Source organism: Amblyomma mixtum, chromosome 8, assembly GCF_055824585.1.
Source record: "Amblyomma mixtum isolate Tamu chromosome 8, ASM5582458v1, whole genome shotgun sequence".
Classification (NCBI taxonomy): domain Eukaryota; kingdom Metazoa; phylum Arthropoda; class Arachnida; order Ixodida; family Ixodidae; genus Amblyomma; species Amblyomma mixtum.
In genome coordinates, this window is record NC_143019.1 from 55,605,263 (window position 1) to 55,616,528 (window position 11,266).

Consider the following 11,266-nt stretch of genomic DNA (forward strand, 5'->3'; position numbering starts at 1 on the left):
TTCTTGAAGCGAGCATGTGAATATTAAATGCCTAATTTGTTTTCACGAACCTGTTATAGGCCAAATCTGTATCAAATAAAATTAACAACCCTGTATATTTTTGTACACTGGATGCAATAGTTCATCATAGCCTCACACAGGGATGAATAGACTATGTTCAGTGCAGCGGATTCTGCAATGAATGAATGCTACTTATTTTGCAAAGAGCGAAGCCCAATATAATAGACAGAATAATGTCTGGGTCAGTGGGCCATCCATTTTTTTTTGTTCAGATATATGACGTTTATTGATGGTACTCCAGCGATTAACTACGCTACAACTTTATTACTCCTATCCTTTAACCCCACTAGTAGTTCGCACTGAGCGTCTCGAGAAAGCGGCCCTCGCAGACAGGATTCGATCCCGCGACCTTCGGCGCAGAAGTCGAACGCCATAGAGACTGAGCCACTGCGGCGGGTAGAATAAGTAATTAATAGCTTTCTTGCTACGTGAGGTTGAAAGCGACTTCACTAGGAGTGACCAGGGCCTCCTCCCTTACTCCGACCGCGTTTATGTTGAGCCAGAAATGGTTCCAACGCAGTCTTTTGGTTAGAGTAGTTAGCATACAGGCTTGCCTTGGAACTGGCATAAATAGCGCTCACACAGACGTGGAGGATAGAACATCGAAAAGGCCGATCCACAACGCTTGCTAACAGGTGATTCTCCATTGCAATGCGGGCCTGTGTAAGTGCAGAAAGAAAGGGGGCGAGTATAATGAAAATAAATAAAGAACAAAGAGAAAGAATCAGAAATGTGATTACGAGACTCACGCCTTATGTTGGGCGAAAAAGGCATATCCCACTTTTAGACGCTGCCAAAGAAGGTCACGAAAGATATGACTTGTCTGGTGCGGCCATACATCCTTGTGAAAACAAGGATTGTCAGTGACTGTGTCGTGCTGTATTTTAGTCGTTTTGGAAACTCTGGTGAGCACTACAACCTTGGAAAAAATTGAGGCCGGCGAGCATGGAAGTATAAGATTGACACGCTGCCAAAGAAGGTCACGAAAGATTACGTTGACGCCTGTCTAGTAGGACCATGTCCTTGTGAAAACAAAGACTGACAGCGACTGTGTCGAACTCTTATACACTGGTTTTTCCAAACTCTGGTGAGCACCACAACCTTCGGCAGAATAGAGGCCGGCGAAGGAAGGAAGGATAAGATTCAGAGGCCGCCAAACAAGGCCTCGAAAGATGGAGATGACGTTTACGCTTGTCTGGTACGATCATCTCCTTTCAAAATCAAAGACTGACAGCGACGGCTAGTGAATGTTAATCCAGTGCCCGAGTAGAAGGTCCTGACAAAGAATCTCTGACCGACAGCGACGCTCGAACGCAAGAAAACGTCTTTCAAAAACCTGAGCAGTGCTTGGCGCCCAAATGACCAGAAACTGGATTCACGCGGCATTTTCTCATTATGAAGTGAAGTCGCGCTTTCACTGCTTAAGGCATGTCTCGGGAGAGGGAAATGCCTTTTTACAGACCTTCAAAAAGGTCCAGGTCTCGTATATACAGAGATCCCCTTGTCCGATCAGGGCAAAAAGTCTTCAGGGAAATCAGGAACACCAAGTACAGTTTTCCATCCAACTGTGGTATATTGTAAGATACTGTTATGAACATATTAATCGGAATGGTCTAACCTTTCGATGCGTTCTTGCGTTCAAAGTTTGTCCTGAGCTCGCACTGAGTAGTTAAGACTGTCATTCATAACCGACGCGGTGCATAAAATTCGCCTACTGGCTGGGGGTAAGTGACGTCACCAGATCGAAACATTCTCATTGGCTGGAGAGAACTGACGTCACCAGACCGGAAATGACGTCACATTCAATACGTTGCCAAAACATGATGAAATTATGTGTCCCTGTGATTTTTTTGTTGTTGTTAGCCATCGTAATGCAGCGATTTTTATGTTTCAGTTACTTCTATTTATGAATGCAGCGGAAAGACAATACGCTACCCCTTGACAGAAAACCAATTCATGGCAGGCAATGCGCTCGTCAACTCCTGTCAGTGACCTAAAAAGCACGATAGAGAATGTTTCGATGTTGAAATGCTATACGTTTTTCTTTGCGGCTGTCCAACGCTGTTCTTTGAAAAACCAGTTTGTTAAAATATTACGGTCCGCACACGAGGTTCCTTGCGAATTGAGGTGTTAGTTGTGCCTTACTTATTACTATGTGCTAAATGAAGGTGCTGTATGTATAGCGTCGTTGTAATTTTAACGCACGTAATTTAATTTTATAAGTTTTACAACGTATTTTAGCTGTTAATGAGTTTCTGCATGGACACATAAACAGTACAAGAAAGTAAAAATATTCTAGCAGAACTCGGGGTATAGTTTCAGTTTCATTCTCAGTTTTCTCGTACGAGCGAACGAAACTAAAGGAAGCCGAATAAAAGATGCTTTCTTGCGCCTGACTGAGTTCAGGACACCCCACAATCTGTACACGGAGGAAACTACGCCATACAGATCAAACATCGGCAATTCGTTTTCTCTGCCCAGAGGAATACACAGTAAAAGTAAAACACAACAGCAAACACTCAAAACAGAACCCTTAACCTTATCTTGCAAGAGAAAAGCAGAAAAAAGTTAACTTACTACATGGACTAAAACAAATTGCATGTCACACTCATTCACTCAAGACAAAAGCTTTCTCCCTAAAATTTTAAAAAAGAAACTGCGTTTCAGTGAGAGCATGCTCGAATGCACCAGGTGATGAGTATCTTTACACAGGATTTGCCGTTTCTATTTTATTTATTTTCTTTTCTCAATCACCCGCTTTCCCTGCCGTCTTCGTTCATTCCGTCAACTCCCGGGGCGCGGAAATATCACCTGCCGAGCTGCTCAATCATTCCACACTTTCTATACCTTTACTAGTTCAACTGGAACGTGCTTCGTGTACAGGTAATCAGCATGTAACGGCATCACTCAGCATCTGTTCTTTTTCCTCGCTTCTCAAGGAAAAATAAAAGCAGGGCAGACTACATGTAACAGTTCTCCACTCTCCTCACCGGTCGCCTAATCCACCACAACCGAACCGGCAGTAATTCTGCTCTACAAGCGCCCGTCCTGGAAGAAGCAGCTCGCCAAATGAAGCGAGAGCCAGTTGGCGCTAAAGAAAAGGAAATAGTGAAAAGGAATAGGCGGCACGAAATAGCCGCGTCACAACAAAAAGTGCCACAGAGCTACGCACAACAGAACAGCGCGTAGAGGGCAGGAAAGCAGACAGGCAGAAAATCAGCGATGGACGTTGAGGAGAGAGGTAAGAAGAAGGAGGGGTGCGAGATCTCCCGCTGTGAGGGGAGGGGGGGGCAAAACGTTTTTGATTTGCAACGGGGTTTTGAACGGCGGCGGCAACGGCCAGGGAGCGAGGAGACGCCGCCGGCCGCATCTACAGCGCAGAGTAGCTAGACGACGCCATTTCAGCGACTGGCGCCAAGAGAAGTTGAACGGCGGCGACGGTGGCGGCGACTTTGCCACGCCTTCCTGGAGAGGGCGCCACGCACCCTCCCTTCTCGGTGCTCCGAGAAGAAACACCTTCTCTCTTTCTCTTCGCTCTCTCCACTGGCCTCGGGTCATTCGTAGCTCCATGGCTGCGGAACAGACGGCGCGTCGTCTGCTGCTCGAGAGGACGTCGTCGTCTGCTTCTTTCTGTTTGTGAACCTCGACGGGCACCTTACTTTGAAAGTTGTGAACAAGAACGTGTTTTCACCGTGCTTGGATCCTCCGACTGTCGCTTTTCATCGGTGGTTTTCAAACCGTGGCATTCAGGCGAATAGCGAGGACTTGCTTGAGGAGCTTTCGGTTCCTGAGTGAAGGTTCTTGCAACACTACGACCCTGAGTTGATCATTTCAGTTTGTGCCTGGAGCCGCCCGAGCTGTCACTTGTTTGATTGGAATTGACGCGACCATGTGATTCTGCATCTCGGCAAGTTTATCTGTCGCTTCACCAGAATAATTTCGGTAAGCACTTTCTCCTCTAATTTGGATTTTTATGCTTTCTTTTTACGGAGTCATTTATCACCTGGCTGTCAATTTGTCACCCTGTGGTTAATCGCCATGCAATACAAGCAAAATGCTTACTGGAGAAGCCACGTTAGTTGATTTTATTGCAAATTTCAAGGATAACAATTCCTGTTGTTTTCTTTACTGGCTAACGATTAAAACAAGGTTCGAAAAGAAAGTCCAGACAGCAGAAAAGTCATCCACATAATTGACTTACCAGACGTCTCTATGTTGAATTGATTAATTGTAAAACATTTTATTCGCCGGAAAGAGCTTGGTAAGAGGTCGCGTTAAGTGGTCGAGAGTACGCAGCAGTCGACGACTTTGTAAGCCCACTCCACCGCCAAAACTTGCATTCTGGGGTTAGAGCTAGCCAGCACGGTCTCCCACCGCTCCAACAAGGACAGCTAGGCAATTTCAAAATGCCCACGCCAATCGTGAAAAAAAAACAAACAAAAAAACATTTACAACAGCAGAGGGATTGACAGTTCAAGAGCAGGAAGGCTCGACAGAAGACTGTCTTTTTCCCGAAGAACTGAAGTAAATAATTTGTCGGCTATTGCGTCTGTGTACACAACAATGTCCGGGAAATACTTTGTTGACTGAATGCCCATTTTACCCTGCGGCCCTCAAACCAAAAAGGAAAAAATAGTTGACATGTCTCTGTGCGTGCGTGCGTGCGCGCGCGCGCGCGCGTGTGTGTGTGTGTGTGTGTGTGTGTGTGTGTGTGTGTGTGTGTGTGTGTGTGTGTGAGGTCAATTTAATTCGTTCTTTTCGTCTCGCTTGAATCACCGTGAGTACGACGACTTGACATTTCCAAGTGGAAAAGACGTTATTTGCGCCGACTTAATTCACTCCTGAAACAGAATGCAGTGTTAAACTGTGCTGTAGTGCTCGCCGAAAAATCGCATCAGAGTAGTACAAGCGTCGATGCTCGAATGCGCAACTGTGACCTTTAAGTTCCCCTCCATTTAGACCATGCGCAACTTTTCGCGACGGGAGGTGGTTTTCCTAGCATTGCAGGATGTCTGAACCTAGCTCATGCCTAGCACGGTAGTATACGTACCCCCTTTACTAAAAGTAACCGAACAACAGGTTTTGGCTCCTTAAACGTTCTGTACAGGTTTTGGCACCCCTAAAGGCCGAAAGGCGTCAGATAGTGAGGACAGGGGTTCATCATACTTTAGACAGATTTAGAGCTTAAGGGTTGCCATAAGTGCTTCGCTACGCGGCTAAAAAACAAATCACTGTTGCCCGGTATACTTATGGCAAATACGGTACTTATATGTACACTTTACGGCTTGTTGTACTTACCGGTTATCCAATCATCTTCTTCTTGATATCCTATTAAGGCTTCGAATGTAACGTGGATACTGTTAAACCTCGGAATTAATATTTCCTGTGACTCCCCAGTGGCAGCAATTACATCCGAGGAATGCCCCTGAGAAATCTTGAAAGGACGTGCGGATATCCTGAGGATATCAGGATTTTATTACTCTCTGAATTCCCGGCTCTCGGCAGCCGGACTGCGACTAGGAGGCTTGGGAAGACCTAAATGTATGCATATACCAAAAAGTTCATGCCTTAGGAAACAGAAATAGTAGGCGTTCCAGAATTTTTACAGTTCTGAGCTTTCATTGAAAAGCATCATCAGATCCACTGTTTTGCGGCGTAATCGTCCCTCTATCCGATAGGCCGGAGTGCGTTCCGAGGTTGGCTACGAGGTCGCCGTTGTCCGCGTCCACACAACGTAATCAGAAGATAGGCAAGGCCCGCCTTCATGGTGTTGATTTGAAGCCCAGAGCTGCCTCACTGATTCTGCTCTATATAATCTGATCTTGTTGACTTTAAGCGCGTACATGTCCACTAATTAAATGCGCCCCCTATACCCTACTTCGCAGGTTCTCGACTGGCAAAGCCACTGTACCCCGGGAACATGAGGGCCGTCTTCAAAGAACTCCTGCTCCTCGTCGCCATCTTGCCTCTGATGACGTCATCGGCGCCGCACAAATCAGCGTCATCGCCAGCGCACAAGCGGCGCAGCGGCGGCAGACCGCGCCCTATCGGCAACGGGTCACCCGTCGAGCGCGTGCTCAGGTCCGACGGAGGTCCAGGACTGGTCCTGGGCCAGGCCATCCTAATGCGCGGCAACCTCCGCCGGAGCGGACCCCACCGACGCCAGCACAAGCAGCAGGACGAAGGCCAGCAGCCGCTCAGGGACTGGTGCCAAACAGCTCCGCTCATGCAGCGAGTGTGGGAACAGGGGTGCCACCCAGCGTTGTTGCGCAACCGCTACTGCTTCGGCCAGTGCAAGTCCTTCTACGTGCCGCACGGATCTACCGTGGCCATCGCTGGCACCTCCTCCTCGGACGGCAGGAACGGCACGGCGCTCAGCGTGGTCGGCGTCGGTCGAGGAGGCGCGGCCGCGTTTGTCTCGTGCGCCGCTTGCAAGCCGGTCAAGTTCCGGACCGTTCTAGTCACGTTTGTGTGTCCCGGCCAGAAGCCGCCGCTGCGTACTAGGCCATTTCAACGCGTGCATAAGTGCAGATGTCTGGCTGTGGACTCGTCGCCGTGACGCTGCGGCCGTGTCCCGGATGAGTTGTGATGAGAACAGAGTTCATGAAACTCATTCGTGTGTGTATATACGTGAGAAAGAGTTGTTTCATTACTGTTTTTTTTTTCTATGTGTGCGCTGTTCATCACGACGTCGGCACTCTTCAGTGACCTCCAATCACCCAGGAACAAGGCCTACGTGTCTTGATATCATTACGTCACTCCTTTCAGGAGTTGTGACACTGTGACAAGCCTACTGTCAGCCTCATGGTCGACTCCGTTTGCCGTGACACTATGCCGTTGAGTTGCCCTCGTCTGGAATGCTGTTAAGAAGCTGCGAGAGCAAGGTGCCAGCTTCGAAACCTTGAGTTCGTGAGAATAGTAAATTTATGTAGAAGTTGGTAGAGAATGGCAGTCTGGGCTAGTTAGTTTCTTGGCAGCAACGAAAAAAATAAAACGCGGAATAGACGAGCTAGAAGGAACGGACAACACAAGTGCTGACTGCTACCAACTGAATCGACTTATGAATACAATAGCAGTGGAGCCCCATGGGGCCAAGATGCGCCGTCATAAAATTTATCCATTGGTTGGAGGGACGTGACGTCACCAGATTGAAGCATTCCCATCGGCTGAAGGAAAAGTGACGTCATTGGACAGGAAATGACGACACTTCTGATAAAGGCAACAACAGCGGCTAATGCTACATAACATTGCCAACGCATAGTGGATTTTTTTGTCACTGCAATTTCGTATACCTACAAAAAGAAGAGAGATTAAAACACCACGAGGTCAAGAAAGTGATACCAAAAGTATTTCAACTGCTGATGTGGAGGCTGTCGCCTCGCTTTCGTATCTTCTACTGCGTAGCCGCAGGAAGTTTCGCACAGGGCGCGAGTCGATGCCCGAAGAGTCATGCGACGCTCGGAACTCCAGACAAGACAGCAATTCGTTCGGTCGCCTGAACCGACCCCACATCTCAGGAGTTTATACATTCCAAAGGTGCATCCGTGCCAAACAAAGACTAAAGCATACCTCGGACGTCATCCCTTGACGTGTGACTAATATATGCGCGCCAGCTCGAACTGGACTGACACGGCTCGCGAGTTTATTGTGTCTGTTGTCGTCCCTCCATTTCTGTGCCGGCCTTTGTGACATGAATGCCCGGTCCAAGTAGGATCGCACTTGTTGTGCCAGAAGCGAAGCGTAAACATTGGATCACAGTTTTCAAGTTATCGCGCCACCTATTGCAGAAATCGGCTTCTAGCCACTCCATAGGCGCAAGAAGCCAAACTATGGCTCGTTCAAGAACACCCTTGGCAAGAACGTCTCGTACCTAAAAAAATAAAAAAAAAATCAACCGCAGAGCAGGACTGGAGTTCTAACAGAGCTTCGCAAATGGGACATTTGAAGATCATACAGTTGTACATTGGCTTGCTTTCTACAGAACGGTGGCAGAATTGTCCGAGCAGCAATTTTTTTTTCTACGCTGTCTTTACAGTGCCCATTTTGTACTGGTTATATAGCATACGCACCCACGAACAAACCGTACAGTTACACCCATCCATGCTAGGCACCAAACAGCAGTCCAGTGTCCTCAGCGCTACGTCAATAATCCCACCGTTAGTTACGCTTCCCGTTACAGGACACACACACATACACACACACACACACACATGCGCCCAGATTAGTTTTGGCTGCAGCTAACTGCATACACGCATTGCTTAGAGGTCTCTTGATTCAAAATTTTTGGTTTCCTTTCTCGTTTCCTCCGCATAGCCCCTCCCACATCGAAATACCGCTTATATCGCAACATTCCTTCTTCATGTCACAACACGACGCTCCTTTCTTAAAAGCTACACTTCACTCTGCAAGCGCTATAACTAAACGCTGTCCGCGCTGGTCGCGGAATTTGATAAACCAAATATGTAGCGCATATACATTTCACTGTAAACTGAGCACTGACCTCACTAGAATGCGCTTGAAGCCATAATAAAGGGAGAATAAGTCGGAGATGTCTGGAGCCGAATGGCTCAAAGCAGTATAGCTGTAAATGGAATAGATTATGTTATATTATGAAGTTTATTCGTGGACACAAAGCTTCTGTTATCAAAGAACTGCAGGAATCCACGACACGCTGCCGCGAAGAGTGGAAATGAATCCGTGCCTTTGTACATAAAACGAGTGCTGTTCTAGTCCAGCGGTGGTTGCGTTGTCACGTCTTGCGTTTCGCCGTTTCTGTATCCTTCGGCGCCAGTGCGGGCATGCGCCGTACTCTCTTCCTGTACCCATTTGCGATGCAACTCAACGAGTAATAAAAGTGCCATTGCGAAAAAATACCGCTCGGTCTTGTGATTCCATTCCTGGGACTTTGACTCAGTCAGTACTTTCACTGCAGGGTGATATTGCTTTTTGAGGAAAGCAAATGGGGCAGTATCTGTCTCACATATCACGGTGGACACCTGAACCGCGCCGTAGGGAAGGGAGGAAGGTGGGATTGAAAGAAGAAAGAGGTGCCGTAGTGGAGATCTCCGGTATAATTTCGACCACCAGGGGATCTTTAACGTGCACTGACATCGCACAGCACACGCAACGCTACTAGATTGCGTTTCGTATCCATCGAAACGCGACCACCGCGGACGGGTTCGAACCCGGGAACTCCGGCTCAGTAGCCGAGCGCCCGAACTACTGAGCCACCGCGGCGGATGCGTAAAATTGGCCTCGGCGGTGCCACCACTGGCGCCTAACTCCTGCGCTCTCCGTTAGGAGCGTAACAGGTGTTGTGACGTCACGCCTAAGAGAAGGGCGACAGACTCGCGCCGTCGCAAGCCGCGGCGGTGCCACCACCGGCGCCTAGCTCCTGCGCTCTCCGCTAGGAGCGCAACAGGTGTTGTGACGTCACGCCGAAGAGAAGGGCGACCGAATCGCGCCGTCGCAAGCCGCGGCGGTGCCTAACTCCTGCGCTCTCCGCTAGGAGCGCGATTGTGGCGTTACGCTGAAGAGATTAGGCTCGACTCACGTCGCTAGAAAGCAGTAGCTGTGCCAACCACCAGCGGCTTAACATTGCTTCGCGATCTCGCGCCGTCCGTGTGCGACGGCGGCCTGACTGGACTGTACTGGACTGGAATAGATTAGATTACATTGGATTGGATTGTATAACAGATGCATCGCCACAAGTCTAACCACAAGCACCACCACCAGCTACACTACCAGCTGAACCATGGCGTCGGATATTGCTTTCGCAATTACCGGGCTTAACCAAGCTAAGCCACAGCGATTTTTTTTTATAGCCACGACGATAAGCAAAACAACTAGACGTAACCAGGGGTATACCGTACCTCTTACTGCGTATAACCTAGCATAGCTGAGCTAAGACACTGCCAATTTTTTGAGGAAAGGTAACGGCGCAGTGTCTCGCGTATCTCGGTGGACACCTGAAGCGCGCCGTAAAGGAAGGAAGGTGGGAGTGAAAAGAGAAAGAGGTGAGTAAAGATCAGGTTCTTCTTCTTCTTCTTTGCACCAGAGGTGCCCCGCCAGAGACGGTTTGTTCCAACTCGAAGACTGAAGCTTCTTTCTTCGCACCAGGGGTGCCCCGTCAGAGACGGTCTCTCGAAGAGTCGAGATGCAGGGATAAAGGCTTCAAGTTTATGTGCATATATTTACATTGCATACACAAGTTTAGGCACTAGAGACAAATTAAAGGGCAAAGAGATACACGACAACAAAAAGGTGGAACTGGCTAACACTAGGGGAGGCCCCTACTCGGCGTGGCCGAAGATGCGTAGCATCTCACCTTAGCGCAGAACCCCGCTTCCGGCTCCGGGGCCCAGTTTTAAAGCCCTAAAGGCCCGGCCCACATTCCGTAGCACCCAATCATTCTACATTCTTCATATCATTGGCTAATCGAGAGCATGGTCAGCCCTCCAACTACCGTAGGGTAACACCCTTCCCAGAAAAACAAACGCACGGTCGTGCCAGCATGTGCGGAGTAGAACGTTCTCTCCACCACAAAATAAAAATAAAAACAAACACAAATACACCTTCGTGCCAGAACGTGCGCGAATCGGTTCCGCGGGGCGGGTGGACACCCGTACTTCCCGGCGCGTTCGCGAGCGGCCGCGTTCCAAGAAAGGAGACGCTCCGCTTTGAGTGCCCCCAGCCGCGTTCCAATGACCCCCGCGAACGCTACCGATCCCTTACAAGGTGCGTAACGGTCGGCTCCGGAATCGAGTGCCTCTCGCCTCCACCGAAACACGGCAGACGCGGTGAATTGAATTGGTTTTTGTAGCGAGAGCTATACTACGCCAGCCGCTTCGCGAGGTCAGCGTGGCTGCGCGCTGAGCCGCGCACCACGGGCAAGGCGTCGCGCCGAAAGGGCGATGGCGTTCCTTCGTAAAATTGAAAATTGGTTTTTGAGGAAAGGGAATAGCAGTAACTGTCTCTCAAATCTCTATGGGCACCCGAACCACGCCATAGAGGAAGGGATGAACAGTGGGATCAAAGAAATTGTTAGAGTTGAACGTCCCAAAGGGACTCGGGCTATGAGGGACGCCATTGAGAAGGGCTCTAGAAATTTCGACCACCTGGGGTTCTTTAACATGCACTGACATCGCACAGTACACGGGCCTCTAGAATTTAGCCTCCATCGAAATTCTAGCCGCCCGCCTCTTCA

At 48.9% G+C, this 11,266-nt stretch overlaps 1 protein-coding gene across 1 annotated transcript; it reads left to right on the forward strand.

Annotated features, from left to right (window-relative positions):
* The first annotated feature begins 5,979 nt into the window (after positions 1 to 5,979).
* LOC149332501 (uncharacterized) lies at positions 5,980 to 8,902 on the forward strand. Its single transcript, XM_089555787.1, has one exon. The coding sequence runs from the start codon at positions 5,981 to 5,983 to the stop codon at positions 6,617 to 6,619; it is 639 nt and encodes a 212-aa protein (XP_089411913.1). The 5' UTR covers position 5,980; the 3' UTR covers positions 6,620 to 8,902.
* The last annotated feature ends 2,364 nt before the right edge of the window (positions 8,903 to 11,266 follow it).